The sequence below is a fragment of the Balaenoptera musculus genome, chromosome 9 (genome assembly GCF_009873245.2).
Source record: "Balaenoptera musculus isolate JJ_BM4_2016_0621 chromosome 9, mBalMus1.pri.v3, whole genome shotgun sequence".
NCBI lineage: Eukaryota > Metazoa > Chordata > Mammalia > Artiodactyla > Balaenopteridae > Balaenoptera > Balaenoptera musculus.
This window is the reverse complement of record NC_045793.1, coordinates 59,395,797-59,421,108: the sequence shown is the minus strand read 5'-3', so window position 1 is coordinate 59,421,108 and position 25,312 is coordinate 59,395,797. Positions and strand designations below refer to the sequence as shown.

Genomic DNA, 25,312 nt, shown 5'->3' with positions numbered 1-25,312 from the left:
CCCAGTGCAAACAAATAATTTTTTTTTAAGTCAGATAGATAAAAAGAAAAAGAAGATATTGTTATTTATCTAATTTTCTATAAAAAGCAGTTCCTATGAGAGGCATATAGTTCTTTATGAAACCAAACCACTAACGCCATATACTTGTAATTCTAATTAATGCCTAAGGACTCTGGAAATCATGACATATGTTCTTGGAACTAAATTATGGGCAGATGGCTATGAAGTTTCACTCATTCAAAATTAATTAATGAACACCTAATTTGTACCATAGGCAGTGGGGACAAAAAAATTACAAAGACACAGAGCTACCCACCCTTAAGGAGCTCCTAGTCACATAGATTACTTGGTTGAAGCACAGTAACAAAAGGATCTTTAAAAGAAGGTTGTGAGACGGAATACAAATGAATATCCTAGAGATTTAAGGGGTTAGGCTGAGCAAGCACTCAAACACTTGTTTGATTGTTGATCCACTGGTAATGCACAGCATACTTATACTCAAGAACCTACAGAGGCTAGGAATAAAAAACGTTTCCTCAAGTGGTAAGGAATATTCCTTCAATTATGAAGAAATCCCTAGGTGGTTACAGAATAGAGACAAAGTAATTAAACTAAATTTTACTCAGGTGACTTTACCTGGGGGCTCCGAGCACCCTAATCTCACTATACCTCACTGCTTTGCCCTATGATGCTACTCTTCAGCTCATCGGAGTTCCTCAGGGTAGAGGACCTGAGCCCACTGATTTTCAAATATAAGCACACAGCATGAGCCACACTGGCACTGTGTGCAATACAGTTGAGAGAAGGGAGGAGAATGACTCCCACTTCACATTCTATTCTGATCTCTCTGCCTGTCTACCTAAATTCAGTGATGACTTAAGCACTTTGATACTTTACATGCTTCAGTGGCATTTCTGCAAATGGTTCAGAATATTTTAACTTCACCTTGGAGCAGCCTGCAGTTAAAACCTGAACCATAATAAACTTCTCTCTGTTAATCTGCTTGTAAATTTGCCCATTTCCACAGTGTAATCATGGCAAACTATGTTCCCAGAGAATTTCTTTCAGTTTTGAAGTTTGATAATGTAACTATTCTTAATAATTAAAGCACTGAAATTTTGCTACATGATGACAAGACACTATATATGCTATATACATACATATGCATAGAGATGTGGATATATGTATATAGCCAAAGACAATTTGTGTGTGTGTGTTTTATAGTCAAAGTTAATTCTTTCATGATTAATCATATAGTCACATATTCTGTCACTTAGTGCTATTCTATAGATATATACTGCATTCCTGACCGTCTGTTTCACAGTTATGTGACACCAGTCACAGAGGAGATCAATTCGTAAAATGTATATGAATCAAAACCCTATTACCTTTCCTGACAAAGCATATGTCCCAGGTAGATCGGAATCTGTCTCCATCTTTGTAAATGAATAGCAGTATAAAAAAAGATGTATCAAAATTATCATTGGTAGAGTAGGTGGTTAATTTAATTCATGAACTGTCATGATGAGTCCTACCATTCCCCTTTCCCTTCCTCTCAAACACTCCTACCTATAATTCCAAGGTCAAATGCTATGAATACATATTCTCTCAATTTTAACATAGGACTAAATTTAACCTCTAGAATTAGCTCTACAAAACTTTGCCTCAGTTCTAATAAACTTAATAAACACTAAATTCACACCTCAAAACAACATTTACAAAAGTAAGAGGTCTGACTATTTACATAGCAAATTAGAATTATATAATAAAGGCTTGAAATTTTATAGCTACAAGGGACTTCTAGATATAAAAATCATCTAGTCCAGCATCTTCATTTCAGAGAATTCAAGTATGGAGTTGGTACCAATCCAATCTTGTTGACATAACTTACAAAGTCATAAGGCAAAATATAACAATACAAAATCCAAAGCGCCTTTAGGCTGGTAAATACTGCTTTGTTTAAAAATAATCATAATCATAATCCATTCTTTCTAAAGAACGGCAAGTAGCGCTATCTCTAGCCACTCCTGAGATAGAAAGGCTTAAGCACAAGCATTTGCCAACTTATTTTATACAACAGCAAAGAAAACTAAACTTGTCCTTAAAACTGGCTATGCCCAGCCCAACACTGACCTCAAATGAAGTAAATGCCAAGAGCCAGGTCAGTGTAGGTTCAACAGCAAAAACTCCCTGAAGACGAAACAGTCATGGAAACAGCCACTCCTATCCAAATACCTTAACAGGCAAACATTCGTACACATAGAAGTGGTATTTTAAGAACCCACAGTCAGTCAAATTCATGCAGAAAAATCCCTTAAAAGGAACATTTATATTATTACGGTGTTGGTTAATATACCTAATATTTGCATAAACTTACATTGTGTGTTCTCTCTATTCATTTTCATGACTAATTTTAGTATTTTTATAAGGTGACATCTGTTTCCAGGAATAAAATCTCACCTAAAACATTAGACCAATAGGAAAAAGATTTTAATTTACAATGACCTGTCAAAAGATTATTCTTCAAATCAACTGGAGAATCAACTCCTAATATACTGGAGTATATTAGGAGTTACACCAGAATACCACCTGAACCTCACCATGCCTTCAGAAAAGAAAACAAACACAACATCTTACTGATGAGCACTTATTTTTGCAATGTAAATGAAGATTGAAAGAAATACTAATTCGGTCTACTGCTTAGAATGATATTCATGTACATTACTCTGGAGGCTTTGTTTGGGATCATTACAGATTCAATATACCAGAGGGCAAAATACTACAGCTAGAAAAATCTGCAAAGGAAAAAAAGAAAAAAAACTTCCAGCTGACCATGCAAAGTAATTCTACAGAACATAACAGCAGTCTGCATACTTGACTATCTTGGATAGATATATTAATAATCTAGGCTTAACTTGCAATATACTGACAGCTAGGCACGGCACTGGTTCTTTTAGGCCCTGAAATCTGATTCCAAATCTGCCACCAACCTTATACACAACTGTGACTTACTACTACATATTTTAAATGGTACAATAATACTAACCTACTTTATCAGAAATAAATATTTGTCAATATCTTTACATTTCTGTACCTCTCTTACCTTCCCTGAGTAGAAGAGCTCTCCCCCAGTCTCAATCCATAAATACCACCAGCTTTCCTCAGAATTACTCAGTTTGGTACTTCATCTAGCAACCCACCAGGAAGGTTGTTAAACCTTTACACTTCTTAAAATCTTTCTAATCTTGTTGGAGATTTCTCCAAAGCACTATTTCTCAAACTCTCTTCCTCCAAAATGTGGGCCTGCCCCATCATGCTGCCTCCCACCACTCTCATCAGGTCTAACCCCTTATTCTTTTTTTTTTTTTTTAATTTATTTAATTTGTTTATTTTTGGTGCATTGGGTCTTTGTTGCTCCGTGTGGGCTTTCTCTAGTTGTGGTGAACCGGGGCTACTCTTTGTTGCGGTGTGTGGGCTGCTCATTGAGGTGGCTTCTCTTGTTGCAGAACACGTGCTCTAGGCACGTGGGCTCAGTAATTGTGGCTCACCAATCATTCACCAATCTCTGGATATCAGGCCAGGGCCTTCCCTTTGAGTTTAGGTCTGCAGATTAACAATCAGCATTATCTTTCTGCATAATGCACTGGCTATGACGGCCAGTTTGGCTTTCTTAAAGTGTACCAAAAACTTAAAAACACATGAAAAATAATTGAAGTAGTCAATCTTTTTAGATTATTTGTTCAGTTTTATTCATCCATATCACCCTCATTTAATTCAACAGCAAGATTTCTAAGTGATCCCTTTATCAAATCTTTCCAAAGAATTCAATTTACATTTTTATTTTAAAAAAAACTTTCTTTCACACTCATATTTCATCAATTTACATAATATTCAATTAAATACACATTTAGAAAGACAAGAAGTCGGCAAAAAAAACAGGTTTAGAAATGTACATAACCGGGCTTCCCTGGTGGCGCAGTGGCTGAGAATCTGCCTGCCAATGCAGGGGACATGGGTTTGAGCCCTGGTCTGGGAAGATCCCACATGCCGTGGAGCAGCTGGGCCCATGAGCCACAATTACTGAGCCTGCGCATCTGGAGCCTGTGCTCCGTAACAAGAGAGGCCGCAATAGTGAGAGGCCCGCGCACCGCGATGAGGAGTGGCCCCCGCTTGCCGCAACTAGAGAAAGCCCTCGCACAGAAACGAAGACCCAACACAGCCATAAATAAATAAAATAAATAAATAAATAAATAAAGCATGACACAAATTAAGCAATGTGAATACCATCAAGCTTTAAAAAAAAAAGAAATGTACATAACCACTCACAGTTAGCCTACAACTCAATATGGCAGGATGATGGTGGAGGCATTCTAAAGAACAGTCTTTGAGCCAGAATCACTCAGATGGGCATTAGTCAGCACAGTTTGTCAAGCAATTGGAAAACATCAGCTAGCCCAGAAAGTAGGTTAAATAGAAGTTGGCTGAAAGCTTCTTAGATAAATGTTTACTGAAAGAACACAAGGAATGAAAGAGAAAGCATGGAGAACCAATGAATTTCCTCCAACCTTCCATAACCACTCATAGGAGGGAAGAACTACAGCAAAATGATGAGGTCATCCATCCCTCAAAGTTCTTCAATGACTCCCCATAGTTTGCCTTTAATTTCCAATGCCTTAGTATACAAATACTACCTGCCCAAAATCTTACCCTACACACACACACACACACACACACACACACACACACCCCTACTGTTCCTCCCGTTGTTCTGATTTATTTGCAGTTATCTCAAACATGCTTTTCCCTGGACTTAAGATGTCCCACTTCTCTAGCTAATTCTTAGTCATCTTTAAAGTTTCACGTATCACTTCCTCTAAAAATCTCTCCCTTATGATACTCCTCCTCCTAAAGAAGGTAGACACCCTTGCTCGGGAGCACGTCTGCACCCTGTTATATGTAGGTGACAATGTGAACTGGCTGCCTTGGGTCAGTCCTAGGTTATGCCTGTTGTCTCAGCATAAATATTGGCAGCACTCATTTCACTATTAAAAAGAGTCCCAGTCTGATAATAAACTAAATGGGCACCCTAGACATTGTACAATACAAAGAAGATTAAGCAATGGTCTATGCTCTCATTTAAAAAAAAAAAAAAAACACATACACTCAGACTATCCCATTTCTCAAATATGTGTAATTATTATTCACCCCGTTTTTATCCTGAAAAGAGTCACATTTGGACAATAAATGATAAATGGTTGTCTTCTGTATATACCTATATACATTACAATACCATTCAATGTTTTCTTCTCTATCTCCTTCACAAGACTATAAATGTCTTGAGGAGCAAGGGCTTATTTATCACAATATCCACACAGCAGAGCCCAAGCTCAATACATATTAAGTATATTCAATAATGTTTGTTGACTGTTACCAATCAATTCAGAATACAATCCTTCTCTAAATAGCTGCAGCATAACCCGTTATTTATAAACAGCTGACTAAGTGATTTATTAACCTTGACTTACGCCCATACAGTAGTTATAGAATGTTATAATCATATTAATCTCAAAACAAAGAATATCATCACCAGTAATAACATAGCATTTGACATACTGACTCAATTCATTCACATAACATGATGAACTCTCATATTATCATATATTCTTAACAACATCACTAGCATTAAAAGGTAATTTTTACAGAACACTTTTTTGTGCCTCCAGAAATGCACATAAACCCTAAAAAGTAGTTATTGTATTTTTATTTAAAAAGAAAAATGCAGAAAACAGCTTAGCAATTCTCTTTCTTAGAGTGCCATTAAAAGCTACTTCTGCCTGGGGAAAATGATATACATTTCGTACATAAACAAATTTACAAGAACAAGCAAAGCCATTTCATATTTTAGCCTAATAACAACTGTTAGACATCTTCCACATAACATAATTCATGGAGAAAACATACAAGCAACATACAGGCAAAAAATATGATTTGAAGACCTTGGATTATTTGTTCCCATGTAGTTTATTACTAATTACTTAAAAGCACCAAGAAAAATGGAAAACTGTTTTTCTGGATAAATAAAAGTCATACTCAGCAAGAGCTTGATCAGAGAATGAGACCACTGGCTACCAAAATACGTATAAAATTATAACTTAGGTCTGGAATTAAAACCAAGGACATTTCTAAAATCAGTATCAAGGGGGTGGGGGTAGAAGTGATCCAAAAAGGTAATTCCTCTCTAATCACTGAAAAGAACGAAAGAAACCACATTTTAATAAACAGGTCAGGCAATAAAAGGTGGGAAAGAGACTAAACTGTAAGAAATAATTCAACTGCCTTCTTTAATTAAATTTTCAATAATTTTCATGAAAGAATATAGATATATTCACAGACTCAAGTTACCAAAGATGTGGCAAATTACTGCAGTTTCTAAATAAGTAGCTTTACAACTTTCATATGGAGCCCAATTTTTATATTATCTTGCAACTAATTACAAGCTTGGGCAACCATTCAAAGCAGAAATAAAGTTAAAGCAAAATGAATACTCTCCCCCTTTAACTTTCACAGCCATATCTCATGCAACCATACTTTAATAACTGCTTCTGGTTACTTATAAACTGTCATTATCTTACCAGGCAATAGACTGAGATTTTCCAAATGAAAGAGAGCACAACAGCTTCAGTAAGCCAGAGCAGGGGCCAGAAAAGATGACAATCTGTAATGGAATCACTCAGCTTTCATTTATAACTGCTAACTTGAAGGATTTTACCTATAAATAAATTATACAATCATTATACATGTACAAATATTATCCCATCATCCCAACTTGGACCTTCAGATGTGGGGAGAGTGAACAGGAAAGGGGAAGGAGCATGGGTGACGGACATCAAAGATTACTAACACTGATTATGTGCCTACTATGTGCCAGGCAGTGTGACAGTCCTGGAGACACAACCATAAAACAAAGTCCCTGCCTTTAAAGTTTAAACAAACTTTCTTAAGAAGATCATATGTCAGCAGGATCTGAATCCAGGTCTGATTCCAAACCATGTGGTCTTTTTTCTACTACTGTTGCTACTACTAGCTACATACTGTCCCAAAAGGAAGAACCCCTTTGGCAGGTTTTCTAAGAATGACAGGGGCAGAACAACTCTTCCACTAAGGTGTGTGGGGAAATTGAGGGTTTTTTTCCCCTGAAACAGCTTCAGAGGGTACAACCAAATAAGAAAACCTGCTTGTGATAGTTAATTTTATGTCAACTTGGCTGGGCCATGGTGCCCAGATACTTGGTCAAACATTATTCTGGATATTTCTGCAAGGATATTTTTTCTAAATTATTTATTTATTTATTTATTTTTGGCTGCATTGGGTCTTCGTTGCTGTGCACATGGGCTTTCTCTAGTTGCAGCAAGCGGGGGCTAGTCTTCGTTGAGGTGCACGGGCTTCTCAATGCAGTGGCTCCTCTTGTTGTGGAGCATGGGCTCTAGGCACGCGAGCTTCAACAGTTGTGGCACACAGGCTCAGTAGTTGTGGCTTGCGGGCTCTAGAGTGCAGGCTCAGTAGTTGTGGCGCACGGGCTTAGTTGCTCTGCCGCATGTGGGATCTTCCCGGACCAGGGCTCGAACCCGTGTCCCCTGCATTGGCAGGCAGATTCTAAACCACTGCGCTACCAGGGAAGTCCGTGCAAGGATACTTTTGATTGAGATTAACATTTAAACTGGTTGACTTTGAGTAAAGCAGCTTGCCCTCCATAATGTGGGTGGGCCTCATCCAATCAGCTGAAGCCCTGAATAGAACAAGACTGACTTCCCCTAAGCAAAAAGAAATTCTCCAGCAGACAGCCTCTGAACTTACACCCTGGGTCTCTAGCCTGGGTCCTTCCCTAGGTCTCCACTTCGACAGCTTTTAGACTTAAATTGCAACATCAGTTCTTCCCTGGGTCTCCAGCCCACCAGCCCACCCTGCAGATCTTGGACTTGCCAGCCTCCATAATCATGTGAGCCAAATCCTTAAACATCTCTATTTCTATCTTTCTCTTTCTCCCTCTCTCTCCCAATATCTATCTATACACACATATACACACATACACACATACACACATCAGATTGGTTCTGTTTCTCTGGAGAACCCTGACTAATATATTACCTAAACATTAAATACATGACATGGAAAAAAGACAACTAAAAAAGTATTTTGTATCAATATTTGCAGCTTATTTCCACCATCCTCCAGTGAGAGGGATCAACTACTCAGTCAATGATTCATTTCTAGATTAAGGGTAAGAATTTCACAAAACAGTAAGTGCCAAACCCAAGTAACTTCAAACTAAAACTTATAATTGCTACTTCTACAAGTGGAGCAATCTACTGAGAGCTCTCTAGTTCCTTAAATATATTACTCACAGAACTCATTATTCAGAGAAGGAACCAGCAATATAAAAATTCCACAAGCATCACAGTCCCCAATGGAAAAACACAAGTCTCTTCTCAAACTTGGTTGAGTACCTAATAATGTTGCCCTCTTTCCTTTAAATAATACTTACAATTATGTAGGTAGTACATATCTAAGTAGTACTATTATAAATTCAGTATTCAATAAAGTACAAATAGAATTTATTAGCCATATCACAGTAAGGTTTAAGTATACTTAATAAAAAATGATAATGCAGCACCAGATTATATAGTAAGGCAGTTTAAAGGACTTCACCAGAACTTATAAAATGCTGTAATTGCTTAAAACTGTAAGATTTATCAGCTGATCTAATTAGGCCAAAAGCAACACTTTAAAATTCTGATTTCAGAAAACTCTGCCCCCCCAAAAAAATATTTTTCTTATCATTTATATACTTCAGCATTGTCTACCAAAACTTTTCATAGGTGCAACACTATCCAGTGCATGAGGGTGACTGACCCTTTGACGCTAACTAAAAATATTATATACTACCATATACTCTAATCATATATCAAATCAATCTTTTCAGCTAAAACTTTTGTTAAGAATAACAACAGGAAACTACATATTGGCTGGTGTTTTAGAAAACATATTCAAAAGGGTGCTGTGGAGACCTAGGACACAAAATCCCATTTTTAACTGAGTGCATGCAAGTGTTTTCATAGGATTACATACAAGCAAGATACTGAACTTGACATCTCTACTCTCAGCTTCTGAAAGACAAAGCCTGTTAAGGCTCAATAATTTAATAGACCCAAAAGAAAGACGTGATCTCACAAGGGAGAATTCTTAGGCTTTCTTTAAACAAATATGTATTATTTTGAGTAAGACTATGCATTAAAATAGTTTTCACTTCAGATCCAAAATATATGTCCAGTTTTTAAAAGCACATTTTAAGTAACACGTTAGGATATCATACAGACAACAGCAACTCAAAGAAAATATCTAACACCTATGCAAGTATTATCATCATAATTTAAAATTCATTAGAAAGTCCTGCCCCACATAATACTTACAAGCTTAGCCACAAATATGGGATCAATTTTACCAAGGATTAGAAAGTACGCACTTAACGAATTCAACTGTCAAAAGTTCATTTTCTTAAACCAACACCTTCTTCAGTATTCCAAAAATTTATACCCCAAAATTTTTCTCTGTGACCTACTGATCTCCAAAGAAAATTACATTAAAAATTAATTATTAGAATCGCAGACAGTATTTTTTAAAGTTTTTGTCAACTTTAGAGTTGTTAGGGACTTCCCTGGCAGTCCAGTGGTTAAGACTCTGTGCTTCCACTGCACGGGACGTGGGTTTCATCCCTGGTCAGAGGAACTAAGATCCTGCATGCCACGTGGCACGGCCAAAAAATTAAAAATAAATAAAATAAACAAACAAAAAAAGAGTTGTTATTGCTGATCCTTCCAAATGTGTCCCCTGTTTCTTTTTCTTTATAATTAAAGTAATATATGATCATTGTAGAAAATTTAGTAAATCTAGAAAAATTAAAATAATTTTATAAACATCACCTTTATTCTCTGCATCCAGAAATTACCAGAGTTAACATTTTGCTATATGCACTTTCAGTCTTTGCTCAGTCTTTTAGTTTTAAAACTAAAACTGTGTGGGCTTCCCTGGTGGTGCAGTGGTTAAGAATCCGCCTGCCAATGCAGGGGACACAGGTTCAAGCCCTGGTCCGGGAAGATCCCACATGCCGCAGAGCAACTAGGCCTGTGAGCCAAAACTACTGAGCCTGTGCGCCTAGAGCCCATGCTCCGCAACAAGAGAAGCCACTGCAATGAGTAAGCCCACGCAACGCAATGAAGAGCAGCCCCCACTCGCGGTAACTAGAAGAAAGCCCGCGCGCAGCAACAAAGACCCAACGCAGACAAAAATAAATTTAAAAAAAAAAAAAAAAAACTATAACTGTCATAAAAATGCATATTAAATATCTAACCAGTCTTTTTATCCTATAGTATATTGCAAAATATTTCTCATCTTTAAAAATTTTAGAAAACATGATTTATAACAGCTTTATCTTATTACACTATATGTATGTGTGTGTGTGTATATATATATATATATATATATATATATATATATATATATATCATAATGAATTTAACCATTCCCCTATTATTGAATATGTGAGTTCTTTTAACTTTCTACCAAGACAAATAACACTTTGATATACTCCTTACTAACAATCATTGACAAAAAAAGGCAGTAAACAACACCCAGAATTCATATCCAAAAATTGCCTGTAAACACAAGAAAACATTCAACCTCACTAATAAATCAACATAATACATAGAAATTATGAGAAACCTAATAAGCTGAAAACTATAAAGCATATATATAACACCAAGTGCTAGTACAGGGATTGTGAGAAAACCATTCCAGTGCAATGCTAATTATAAACTAATAAAATCTTTCTGAATAATAATTCAGGCTGTGTGTATCAAAGGCTTTAAAATATTTTAGGAATCTATCCTAAATAAATAATCATAGATAATTCTAGATGCTGACCAAAAAATATAGGGTTAATTCCCTTTCGACGTTAATTTAACATTGAAACAAAACATAACGTGATATGCACATGTATCAGAAGTCAATGAAGACCTGATCTATATTATTATCATTCTTGTATTCCGCTTTCCCTATTGTATCATAGATTTTCATTTCTGGTCCAGCTTTTATGTTTCATAAGATTTGTGTGTTTGTTTTAATGTTCAGTGCTCAATCTTAAAATTTCTAAGAGGAAATGTGTGCTTTGGGCATTCATATGTTAAAACCGATGCACAACTTAAATTACTGCATTTTATTACTCTACCTACAGAATAAACTTTTAAAAATAATTACGTTCTGGGAATTTCCTGGCGGTCCAGTGGTTAGAACTCCACACGTCCACTGCAGGGGGCATGGGTTTGATCCCTGGTTGGGGAGCTAAGATCCCGCAAGCCGTGCAGCCCGGCCAAAACATCATAATAATAATTACGTTTTACATATTGGTGCACAAGATGATAGTCAAACACCCTATAGCAAGTTTTGCCTTTCCTCTGAGGAATGGTTTCTTTTAATTTTTTTTATTGAAGTATAGTTCATTTACAGTATTACATTAGTTTCACGTGTACAACATAGTGATTCAATATTTTTATAGATTGTGCTCCATTGTGCTCCAAGTTATTACAAAATAATGTCTATATTTTTCTATGCTGTACAATATAACTTCCTTCCTTACTTATTTTATACATAAATAAGTTTGTATCTCTAGCAATGGGTTCTTTTAAAAAAAATACAATAGTTGATTCATAATGAAAAGTGTGAATTTATGTCTGTTTCTTTCTTATAAAACAACTTTTCACATCCATTTTATCTGAAACAAGTGCTTAGTAAAAAGAACCCATCAATACAGCGCTGACTCACAAGTAGACCTTAAAAACCAACCAATAAACCTGTTTTTCTCCCTTCTCTATTGAGGTCCCTTACAGTGAAGGAAAACTCTTCAAAAGCCTGAATAGGCACCTTTCACTTTGAGTACTATTTAAAATCCCTGTATCAAGATTAGACAAATTTTCCAGTATGAATGTACCCTCCACGAAGCTCTATCCTGACATATGTTCTGAAAGAAGAGAAGTAAAAAGCAACTTTTGGAGGAGAGATCTGAAGTGGAAGAAAGAGAAAGGTCCCCCTCACTGGACCGTGATAGACTCAAGGCACAAAGCCATGCAGTTTCTCAGGGTCATACCAGTCTAAAAGTATCAAGGGAGAAACACCAAATACCTACTCTGGAAGCCTCTCACCTGGACTCTCCCAGGTCACCATTCTGTTTATCTTTCTGACCCTTGTCAACCACTACGTGTCCCAACCTAGCCCAATGTATTTCATCTGGCACAGAAAATAATGTGGAAGATTAGCTTTCCCCAGAACAAAATTCATTCATTATCTGACTTAAAAAAAAAGAGAGAAAGAGGATAACATGTCTGTGAGCCGGTCCATTTAAAACCACTTTTCTTCACACATAAATATATATGGAATAGTTTTGACTGTACAAATTATTTTTTTTTGGTCCCTCTGAAATACATTAAATAAGCAACAAGACTTTGGTCCTCCTAAAATATAAAATTTCCAAATATCTTTATACTCTGCCTGTTTAATTGTCCTTTTTGTAAGGATAGGGGCCTGAGAAAGAGAGAGCAAGTTTGGCTAAAAAATTGGGAATCATGCAAAAGGTTATCAATATCTCAATCGTGTTGAACAGTGCTGTGAAGCTATTTCCAGAACAAAAGTGAGTGAAGCAATTAATATGTCAGCAACTATATTACAAAACATTTCTTTCTTTATTCTTAGGTTCCTCAGCAAGGTGTTTTAATATATAGTTCAAGCCACACTTTCAAAAGTCGAGTTGCTCTAAAAGCCACTCTATCAAAATGTACTCCCTTGGATTTAATCTTTTAATCATCTTAAAGTTTCTATTATAATCTATAGCATATATAACATTCCCAAGAGCAATTTAATATAACTTCTTCATTTTGATATTTCAACAAAAGATGTTCAAATTTTTCCCTTTGAAATAACAGCACAAATATTTATGATAATGGTACTGTACAAATATGTTTAAGAGATAATCAAGATAACAAGAGGTTAAAGCTAAGAAGAGGTCTTAGTGATAAATTACAAGTAAGAGAGCCTCAATTACGAATAAGAAAACCAAAGCCTCAAGATGTAGATTTGTCCAAGTTTACAGAATATCAAGAAACTTTTGGTGTTACTTTCATTATCAGTTAATAATATTTAACAGTGATGTATATAATATACTTTAGTTGACAATGTGTAATAAATTAAATAAGTGCCTGCCCAAAATGACTTATCTCATACATGGTTATATTATAGATAATAGCAAGTATGGCATATAAAATCTATATTGAAGTACTGAAGGAGGAGGAGAACTTTTAAAATAAAGAGTGAAGTTTGTCCATGAACAATTCCAATCAACATAAAAGAATAATGAAAGCAAGAACATAAGAGCAGTAGGATGGAAATAAGCATCAGGTCATTACAAAAGGGCAAGGGTCTCCGCATGCTAGAAAAGACCAATGTAAAGATGAAAATTGGCATTAGCGCTTTTGTGCCTTTAAAGATACACTATGCTGAAGCAATCACTTAGCTTCATCAACAGCAATTTCAGATTATGTGAAGAAAAGTGCAGTGTCCCAAGGTAGGGAGTGATTCTAACCATCCTCTTTGCCCCGTACACTATTCTTCCTCAGTTAACAAATATGCTCATCCCTTTCTGGATCCTGCTGTTACTTCAGCTTCCTGTCTTCCTTCTCTCCATGAACTGCATTAACAGGCAGGCAGCATTTGTTGTCCCCACATTGCCACTTCATCTTAAGACCATGTCACCATCCAAAAATTCCTTTATCCTTGCTCTCTAGACCTTCCTAAGATCTGCTGCCCTCATGGTATCTTAAATTTTAACATATCTCACGCCAAACTCATTGCCTCTCCTACACTCCCTTTAAAAAGCATGCTCCAGATCCCATTTATATGAAATGTCCAGAAAAGGCAAATCCACAGAGACAGAAACTAGATTAGTGTTTGCCAGAAGATGTGGGAAGAAGGGGAATTAGGAGTGACTGCTATCAGGCACAGGGTTTCTTTCTAGGGTGATGGAAATATTCTACAATTAGGTAACAGTGCTGGTTGCACAAAATAGTGAATATACTGAAAACCACTGAATTGTACACTTGAAGATGGTGAATTTTATGTTACTTGAATTTTATCTTAATAGAAAATTGCCAACTAAAAACAAATGAAAATAAGCAAATATATGAGCACACGCACACACACACCATGTCCCTCCTTCTAACTTCCCTTCTGCCTTGCGAAATAATAAACTCCCCATAAGTGGAATTTTTCAAGCAGAAGCTGAATGATCATCTGTCAGCAACATGCTATTGAAGGGCTAACTGAAGTGAGTGGGGAAATTACACTAGATTACCCTTAAGTATTTTTCATCTTTAAGTTTCTATGTCACAAACCAAGAGGAAGAGATTAGAACCAGGGAAATTTTTTAAAGTGACCAGAAAGAAAAAATGTGAAGCATTACTTGACAAAGCATTATTCTATTCAAAATGAAAACAGCAGAATATGATGACGCAAAAGAACAAAAATGAAATAGATCCAAAAAGGAAGAGCATAGGAAATTAAGAAAAAATATTAAGTAAATTAGATAACAGCACAAAAATCAAGAAATGATATTCAGAGTTTAACAATATTTGTTTTGTTTATACAGAATTTATCCTGTATCTAATTGTATTTTTCTATAGAAATTCTGAAGCCTTTTTCTTTTTGAGTGGTGAAGAAGATGTTAGAAAAAAATCTAATGCAGATGAGATTTAAATCAAATTATTGCTGACTGGCATGTGACTAGATTAATAAAGTGAACAATGTATGGATGACATAATAGAAAGTTATTTTCCCCCAAATTCAGCCTCTTGTCTTTAAAGTCCATTACCCCAACACTAGGATTCTTTGTGAGGAAATTTAGAGGGGAAGAAAAAATATTGTTGATGATACAAAAAGCAAGAAACTTTAAACCTTTCTACTACGAATAAATGCCAGCAAACATCTATAATAGTCTGCTGTCCAAAAAAATCTCTTTTAAATACTAAATGACTAATGTTCAGTGAAAAGAAAAAGAGGTAGACCCACGCGGTATTAGAAAAGGGGTCATTCAATAACTATTCATTATTTGATTTTACACAGTACATTAAAATATTTGACTTATTTACCTGGTTATAAACCATAATTTATAAACCATCAAATTTTAAAAGGAAGTTCAATTTAAATGTTATCCAAATAAAAGCAAGCTATATAAAAGATGATGCTTCTTATACTCTCTCTAGAAGTTTTTAAATTTAGGCTTCCAAAAGAATGAGAGAAATGGAATTTCTGAGTCTATCAAGAACTTCCTCCTCCTGTCCTTTTATAATTAAAAACTTACACCACACAATGAGTCTAGGATATGACTTTTTAATGACCCAAACTCCTTATGAATTTAGGGCTCATAATTCACTTTGGTATCCAGAAACAGAGTGCTTCATGCACTTTACAAATTTACACCTGTTTCATCTTCAAAGAATATTATCCCATACAGCCAGCTACAGCAGACCCGTCTGGACAGCAAATCTGTTAAGTGAGCTTCCCCAACATTTCGTTACAAGCCCCTTTCAGAAGCCAGAAGGTTATACTTCAAAATCATATTCCAAATAGTGATCTGTTGACCAGCAGCATCAGCACCAACTTGAGAGCTTGTTAGAAACGCAAAATCTCACCCCAGATCTACTGTTTGAGAGTTTGCTATATTGCCTGAGAATATTAAATTCTGTTATAAAGGTCAAGAAAACAAATGGAATGGATGAAACTCTAAGAAGTGAGAATCACTGATGGTAAGTAAGCTAATACTCAGAGACTCAGTTAAGTATAGATAATGAGAGCTTGTAAGGCCAAGACAAAAGTTACAAGACATGTTAAAAATAGGTAAGTTAGTAACCTGTAAGACATTCCAAAATAGAAAATATTGTGGAACAAACAAGAGATTTACTTGTAGATAGAGAGGGGTGGAAAGCCCAAGTCATTACCATACCATCTCTGGTCTGACAGCTATGCCATCTCCACATCAGCCACCCAGTATGATCCTATTCTGGACCCACAGGTGCTCTAACCAAGAAATGCAAATAACACCCATGGCTCATCAGCGGGAAAACTGGCAAAGCTACAGCTGTATCTAAGTGTACTTGTCCCCACTCTCTTCCATACAGCAAGTATGTATCCCAGGAAGTATGATGCCCAGGGCATCATGAGTCTGTGGAGTTCTTGCTCAAATATCAACTCTAGTCCTCACAACCACACCATCAATGGGAAAGGCTGATACGAAAGAGAGAGGGACAGGACACATGAATTCTGTGTACCCAGGACTCAGGTAGTGTGGTCCTTCCTTCCAATCTCTTTTGCACCTTAAGTGTGTTAACTTACCCCGCACTGCTTTCCTCTTGCTTCTGGCTGTGTGTTTTAAACTAATTTGATAAATCGTGTGATTCAAGCACTTTAATGTGGTTGCTGAGCCTATCTATTCCATACCTCCAGGATAGCTAGCAGTGTACTTGGAGGCTAACCATTGCATCAAGGTAATTTCCTACAAAACAACTACTGAATAAGAAATATGCATTTTAAAAGGTCCCCAGGTGATTGATATGCAAATTCAAGTTTAGAAGCACTGAGCAGGACTGTGAGAAAGGGAAAGCTGCACAAAGACAGAAATTTGGATTTCAGAACTATGCTCAGAACACCATCCTGAATAAAAGGCCTCGTGTACCCCCTGACAATAACTCAGAGCCCCAAAAGAAGGAGAGAATGCTAAGAAACCCATTTTCAACAACTATCATGTAAGTCTCAGAGAAGCATTGCTGCCCTTGGTGACTCTCCTTTGAACTCCAGCTCTGTAAAGCTTGAGGCAACTTGAGAAAACACACAGAAAAGTATAGCATTATGTATCCCAACATTAACCCAGGAATTTCATCTTGCTGGGAATTAGGAAAATAACCTTTTTCAGATATGCTATGTTTCAAGAACACCAATCCAAAGGACATAAGGTCACCAAAAACAGAAAAAGAGTCATGACTTCCTTAACAAGATTGCAGTGATGATCTTAGAAAGATCATCCAAGAACAGACTTGAGCAGAATGACCTAAGAAGTGACCTTAATGGGCTGTACACCTCCCACCGACCACCGGTTCCTGACTTGATCAGCTCCAGTCATTTTATGTATTTATTACATTTGCATTGTTCCTGACACATAGTAAGGGCTCAATAAATGTTCTGAATTAATAGAAAAAATAATTTTAAATGTCACCCTTTCTATCTTTGATTTATCTAAGACAAATTTAATTCAATTCCTCGGTTCTGAGAAATTCCTGAGAATGAAGGTATAATTCCACATCTCAAATTAGCATCTTCCTAACACTCCCTCATTCCATATCTCGAAGTTGGATTTTACATTTTCTATTATTAATTCCATTCTAACTTTCCACGACACTATGAAACACATTAACCTATCCACTAAGAAACGATCTGACCATTTCTAAAAGTCACCAACAATTATACATAAGGGATATACTACACAGGAAAGATCAGATATTACTTTGATATTTTTCTAGGTCCAGACTTAAGACATCTTAGGGAAATATCTATTTAAAACATCTATAGAAGAACTGAAATAGAAACTGAGGACATGGTCTCACACACACAAGATCTAAAACAAAAGACCAAAAGTGTTGAGAATGTTTACTCTAGAAGAATAAGGTGAGACTATCGGGAAAAGAATGCAAAAGTTCTAAAAATCATTTCTGTAAGGAATATGCTCCCTATTACTTCTGAAATAGGGAATGTGTTTAAGTTTCAAAGGAAAAGATTTACGTTGGAAATCATAACTTCCATTCCATAAATAAATATTTATAAAAAGAATAAGGAAACACACATAGGGAATGGCTGAGCATATTCCCTTCCAAATGATCTACCAAATCATGTTCACTCCATGCATTTAGTATAGCCAAGAACAGTTAAAGTACTCATAGGACATTAGACACTTCAGCACAGGTTTTTACACTGTGTTTCATGGGTTTTAAATACCATGTGTTTAAGAATTGACTCTACAGGCTCACAGAGGAAAGAGGTAACCTTATAGATTTTTGTGTCCTCTGCAGCTAACAGCATGAGAACAGACATATGATAAGCCTTCAATAAACACTTACTGAATTTAATTATTACCACTCTCTGAGGCAAAAATCTTAACTGGAGAATAATCTAAACACTACCATCATCACCACCACCAGTAGAAAAGTAGCACTCAAAATTTCCAAGTGAATCCACTTCCATGTTAAACAACGGGAACAAGAAAGAGTAACTGTCTTATTCATTACAAAGGGCTAAGAATGAATCTTCTGTTTGCAAACTTAATCCACTCCAGCTAGTACTGTTAACTGCCCACTAAAACGCAGCACATTATCTTTCACAAATCTGATGCTTGATCCATATTCTTAATGAAATGTGTTGAACTTAAATGTATGTAATCTAGTTCATTCCTTGTTACGTGAAATACAAGTCTATTACGTGAAAATTCAGAGGCAAAATGCTTATTGTTATAAATGGCAGAAAAAAAAATCACTTCAATTTCAAAGCATCACACCCAAAACCTGGTTTGTTCACAAAAGAGCATCCAAATTTCAATGATAAATCCTTTAAAATCCATTAAACCTATTACTATGCAGTTACACTTTGTGCAGCATAGGACCCAAATACAAGGCTGGTGCCCCATTTGGTTGCCAAATTTTCATAAACTGCTATCCCCCGTTAGGGAGTCAGCCACTGGTTTTAACAAACTCCTTGAAGAGTTCATTTCAGTTATTCCTGCCTTGCTCAACGTGTAACAATTTAATCTTACTGCTTTCTTCCTCAGGGGTAAAAAGATGATGTTCCAAGGGGAGCACCTGCAAAGCGGACATAAAAGATGAAATTTAGAAGCTGGCTGGATAGGCCTGAGGGAAAGGCAACTCTAAAGAGAGTACCTACCATTGGGGGATAGGGGAGAGAATGACAAAGGAAGGTGGGAAAGAGCAGCAAAGAAACTTAGCTTACTTAGAAACTAGATTCCCAACTCCAGTAGTTATTTCAAACATAGTTTAACTTGACATGGCCCATTCTGACCCAGAACTTTTGCTTTACACTAATGAAAGAAAAGTTTGCCTGCTAACACCAGTAAATAATTTCATAGATTATTAGTTTATTTCATAATTACAGAAAGGTCATATTTATCTTTGCTATGTAAATTATGTATCTTACAGCCTTATATGAAAGTTTCATAAGATGGAAATAACAATAGACAGTGACTTTAGATTTTGAGGAGAAAATTCAAGAAGATACCAGATCTAATTCCAAATCTATCATATATACACACTGTGTAAGCTAAAAGCCCCTAGAAAGTGGTTTCAAACTACATATTCTGCCACCACAACCCCCCAGATTCCCCTAGGAGGACATGCCAGCATCTTGGGGCTGAGCCGATGGACAAGTACACTTTGCAAAAGCACTCCAGGAGATTCTGATACTCAACCAAACACCTCCTGTCCCACTGCCATTATCAGCTAATAATGTTTCACCACCCGCTGCGGATGTACTTTGTGCTATTCTTCTATTCCAAATGTTAACTAAGTGAAGTCATTAGAATAGAGCATCTGAATTCAACTGGCATTTATCCAGATTCTAAGAGGTAAAAATAAACCCATGAATGGCAAATCAATTTAACGTCCTTTCACACAATTTCATTTTAAAGCCATATAACAAATTCTGAACTCAAAGCTATTTAGAGTCATAGCTTTCCAATTAAAGTATTTAAGTCCGCTAACATAGTTCCACGAATCCAACATTCACTACCAAGTAGCAGTACAGAAAAAAAAGTTCCAACATTCCTCACAATCCACTTACACTTAAGTAAGGGATAACTCAGATTTTTTTAAGCAAATAAATAAAGAATATTATTTCAAGGTTATCATAACTCTCCCTTTGTACATTATACCTCATATCCTACAGTGTTTCGATTCAGATAATTTTATTATTCATGGGTAATTTCAAGTAGAACTAGTTAAAGAAGTAATTCTATTTCAAACTAACACTCCTGGTTTTCAGTGCTCATATTATTCATACTCCCGTCCATTGGAATGTCTCTCACAATCCCCAAACTTCTTCAACTTCAGTATTACTCAGTACTGGTTTATACAACTATAAAGCACACCAGGAAATAATATCTCTCAAACTCCAAACTTTTAAAAATCACCTGACAACATGTGTACATCAACAACCTTGAATCCTTTATAGCTGTCAAAGCTAGTCTACATACAGTTAGGCCCAAATACTAAAACAAACAAACAAACAAACAAAAAACTTAGAAAAAACTTCAAAAACAAACTGAGAAAACATACTTACCTTAATTGGAGCACTACTAAACTTAATTTTCCTATTTGCCGGGATGTCTTCTTCTTCTGGCAGTCCAACGATTTCTGAGTATTCCATGTCAGGTTGAGAGTAACTGTTCTCATCACTATCTTCCTGCTCATCCTGTTCGGTGCCTGTTTCTCCCCAGTCTGAGTTATACCTGGATCTCACCCTGTATATATTATAGTCACTGTGCATGTAAACATGGGAGCTCCCAAAATTATTTGAATCTTCGAATACCTCCTTTCCACAACTGAATCCAGAAGCATCAGCAGAGGTAAAATCACCACCTGCAAGTTCTTTCTTCTGTTGCATTGCTGCCTCACTCCCAACCAAATGAGCTTCTGCGTCTTCTGAAGGTTCGTTTTGTGGTGAAGGGATTTCAGACTCTGTAACTGCCTTGTTTTCAGCACAAGGTTCTTCAGGAATGTCTCTGTCAGTTCTGTCAGCAGTCTCTTGGTTAGATGTGGAGTCCTCCTCGGCTTCCTTGCTCTGCTGTGCCTCTCCAGTGGGCACTGAAGCTACAGAGGTACTTTTCGAAGCCACTTCTAGTACCGGAGTTGTATGACTCTTCTGAGCATCCTCTGCATCGTCACTGTGTTTGCTTGGAGGAGACCAAGAATTAGAATCCTTCAGGTGCCCGAAGGTGTCAAGATTTGTAACAGTAACAGATGGTAAATTCAGGGGATAATGCCCAGTCACTGAGTATTCACTGTTCTCAGCCTTCTCAGAAATGATGGCACTGGGGGAATCGGTGTTCTCCAATACTGCACCCAGTTGACTCACAGTTGGGGAGACAGCCTCTGTCCGGGAGCTAAGGCTGTCCAAGGAGTCAGTACTGCCTCTGTTGGACTTAGAACCACCCCATTCATCCTGAGGTTCACTCCCTCCAGTTTTCTCCTTCTTTGGGGAATAGCGGTTGTTCTGTCCTGACTCATGCACACTTCTCTCAAACATCTTGCGAGTTTCTGTGAACTTAGAATATGAAGGGCCATCGTACATTGTGTCAAATCTACTAATTCGTTCTGAAACAGAGGACTCCAACTTAACAACTGAGCCATCTGTTTTTTCCAGAAATTCTTTGGGCTTCATTCGCCTCTGAGGGGATGAAGGTCCACCTTTCCCCCTGGTTTTGGCAATGACTGCAGCATTCTCACTGGGTTCCATACCCATCTGCATAAATAGATTTTTAATTCTGTTGACATTGGAGCCATATTTCCTTCCCCTGCTCTGCTGGGAGCCCTCACCTTCTTTTGTTTTTTGTTCCCCATCTGACTTGGGTTTGTCAAAGGTACTTTTCAGTGCCTGGAACTCAGTTCTATATGCATTCCTGTGAGGAGAGGCACTTCTGAGAGTGGTACGTTCACCTGAAGACTCGGTTTTCAACATTTTTACTTCAGGGGTGAAAAGCCAATGTTCATAATGATCAGGAAAAACAAAAAAACCAAAAAAACAAAACACCTCTCTTCTCTAATCACCAGTATCTGGTCAAGAAAAAGTACCTCTCAAATGGCATACTGTGTCAGTGATCTTCCCAACAGGTGTATTAGGAAATTATTCAGTCAAGAGTTACACAAAATGGCTTTTTCAAAGCAAAACTAGAGGTTCATCTGTAACAGAAAAGAACGAATTTCTGAATTCATTTACTTATTTGAATTTACGTTTAGTCAACTATTATGCATTTTTTTTCAAAGTGGCTTGGCCACATGTCAAATAAGAAGAAATTACATATTGAAATGGGAATTTCAAAGCCAAGAATTTAAAAGTTATAACTCTGATTGGTCTTTGGTAACAAAACTGTTGCAAACATAACTTGAGACCCCTACCAAAATCACACACATACACACGTACAAGTGACACATAAGTACACTTCAAAGCAATACTTTAGCCCAAGTTTTGGTTGGTTTTGTGAATGACCTTAAAAGAAACCAACAGTTCCTAGATCTTTAAGAAATCATCAAACTGTCCAGAAAAATGAAATTCATTTGAGATTCTCCACATCAGGTAGAACTTATTCTTTCTGTACAAGCACAATTAGAAGTTCAGAATCTATGTTTACAAACTCCAAAACGTGTCTACAGAGGCTTATTTCACTCTTTCTGGTCCAATATTCTCATCTACAGCATCCCCAAAACAACACTAGTGCAATTTCAGACCAAAACAAGCAGAAGAAAGTTCTTAAATGGCAGTAAGTTCCACTCTAAGTTCAGAACCACATCAAATATTTGGAAGTTTCCTAAGAGTGAACATTAAGTATAGAGTGGGAGACAGGATATCATGGGAATAAATGTATGAGAACGTGACGATCAGAAAGTAAAGGACCATGAAACCATTTTTCATAGCCCTGATTTATTTATTACACTTGCCTCTAACTTACTACAAGCTCAGAATACAACGCAATACGTGCTGGCTGGTCTCCTCTAGCCCACAGCTGGATTTCACATCAATATGCCAGCAAGCAAATACTTCAAGATCCGCTGAGGAGCAGACGTTGTAGTTCTAAAGATTTTTCATTTTGTTTTTGTTTTGTTTTTTAGTATTAGGCGGAGCCCTATCACCCTCACGCACCATCAGATGAGGAAGCACACACTTTCACTTAAACCGTCTCCAGACTCGGCTCCTGGCCCAGCACGCATGCATGGCCCATGCAGACAAACAAGAAAGGCTTCAGAGTGTGGCGCCTGTTTTTTTTGTCAAGCTTCGACAATCTCCTTCCACCCTGACATTTGTTTAAGCCGTACACACCCTCCCCTCCCCCCAACACACCGCCCCCCACTCCCTCCCCCGCCAATTCGAACCCGAAGGGGCGGGGGGCGGGGGCGCTGGGGCCGCCGGGGTATTCAAAACCTGCCCTCACAAAAGACAAACATAAATAACACCAACTTGAGAGGCAGCCGATTCCCGAGCCTGGTTCGGGACGCAATCCCTCGGCCCCGGGCAGGGGCAGGGCCGGGAGAGCAGGTGACGCCAAGCGCTATGGTAGGAGGTCGCAGTCTAGCTTTGTGCCAAGAAGCACCTGAAGTCCTAACACATTGGCTACGGCTCCCGGCGGCTGCCAGGCGGATCCCAGTGTGGCATGGGGAGAGCCGAGCTCCCAGTCCACATTAAAAAAAGAAGAAAAAAAATTACAGGGTCATACTGATAAATCCCTTTGTTTTTCCTCCCAGTGTGCCAGGAAACAATAGATCCCACCGATACTGCCTCCGATCCTCAACCTAACGCTCCCCAACCGCAGCCCACCCCCACCCTCAGCCTGCACCTCAGCCTTTGTACATCCCGATTTTTTCCTCCTCATCTCCACCCTCCCCAGCTCCTCGCCCCGCGCTCATCCTCCCCCTTACCCGAGCGGGAGCCGCCGCCGGTGGGGAGGGTCGGGCGGCCGCGGCTCCCACCCCCTCCTCCGAGGCGCCCCCCGCCCCACGGTGGCCGTGGCTCGGCTCGGCGCCGGCCCGCTCGCTGCCCCTCCACCCGCTCCTCCCGGCGCAGCGCGATGGGCGGCTGCGACGGCCGCTTCCACGCGCGCCGCGGCCCCCCACGCGCGCCCGGCCCGCGGCGGGCGGCTCCGGGAGGCGCGCTGCGCTCCCTAACGCCATTGCGGGCGGGCGGCGGCCCGGGCCCCGACGCGCTCGCACACTCGGGCCGACCTGGGGAGGAGGGTCCCAGCCCGGGCAGGGGCTTCGCCCACGTGCGGCCGCCCGCGCCGGGCCGTGTGGGTGGCGGCGGAGCGGGGGTGTAACGGGGGAGAGGCCGCGGGGGTGAGGAAGGCCCGGGGTAACAGGTGCCTCACCTCGGCTGATGGGATTAACTCTAGGGCCGCAGAGAGAGGGAGCCCGGCAGCAAAATCCCAGGAGAGGGAGAGAGAGGGAGCCTCTGGCGGCCAACGGAGGGCGAAAAGCAGCGGCCTGAGGCGAGGCCGCCCCACCCCCTCGGCCGTGGGCGAGGGGCCCCGCGGGCCTGGGGCAAATCCTGCCCTTCAGCTCGGGTCCTGGTTTCGCGAGAACTGGGTTCTTGGGCTGTCTGCTGCTGGGGCCCCACGAAGTCTGCAGTTAACCCCGTGACCCCAGGGCATCCAAAACCCTGGGCCACGCTCCTGGCAGGGAAGGCCGGCACCTAGGCCCAGATCCAGAGCGGCCTCACTCCAACGCTTAGGCCACTGTGCTTCGCCTAACACCCACCTTGACCTTCCGCTGCTGAAAGGAAATGAGGTGAGGAAATCTTCTGACTTCCTTATCAGGAAAGAGCTTTTCAGACTCCCCTTTTATAAATGCTCAGTACCCCCTCCTTTCCCCATCAAAAATTTCGGAAGTGTTACAGCCTTACTGCAAAATATAAAACCAATCAAAACCGTCAATATAGACCTTTAAACCAACCCTCAAAAAAACTATGGAGTAGAAACTTTTAAGGATAATTTTTCAAGAAGGTAAAAATATACTCTAACAGAAATGTAAAATGAAGCTGTGTCAAAAATGTTATTTGACTCATCAGTTAGGGAGGGAACACCAAAATATTGCAACCCATTCAAATGAGAATGTGAAGAACAAAGCTTTATGGAAAATCAGAAAGGAGGCAAAACTGGTTAATAAGGCGCTAAAATGTAATATTTTGAATTATCTCCTATACAGGGCAGTGATCAACTGTATCTCTAAGGAACAAAATAATTTTGCATATGTATAGATAAGAACCATTTACAGTATTGTTAAGTTTCTAGGGCTTATAGAGTCGTAAAAAGTCAAAGGCAGGCAAAGGTGCAAACTACTGTAGAACCATGAAACTCCAGAGTCCTTTAGATAACATCCAGCATTCCACTGCAAGG

General features: G+C 38.6%; 1 protein-coding gene across 10 annotated transcripts in view; it reads right to left on the bottom strand.

Moving 5' to 3' along the window:
• Positions 1-24,547, bottom strand: part of PPP1R9A (protein phosphatase 1 regulatory subunit 9A) — a 288,124-nt gene extending 263,577 nt beyond the window's left edge. For 5 of the 10 annotated variants that reach the window (XM_036864281.1, XM_036864284.1, XM_036864285.1 and 2 more), the window contains exons 1-2: positions 24,287-24,546; positions 20,491-22,109 (exon numbers count right to left, since the gene is read on the bottom strand). In XM_036864281.1, coding sequence (XP_036720176.1) covers positions 20,491-21,888 — 1,398 coding nt within the window. In that variant the 5' untranslated portion in view covers positions 21,889-22,109; positions 24,287-24,546. Of the gene's footprint in view, positions 1-20,490; positions 22,110-23,382; positions 23,430-23,840; positions 23,886-24,286 lie in introns of those variants that run through there. The other 5 variants (XM_036864287.1, XM_036864288.1, XM_036864289.1 and 2 more) reach the window with 4 other exon arrangements.
• Positions 24,548-25,312: the final 765 nt, after the last annotated feature.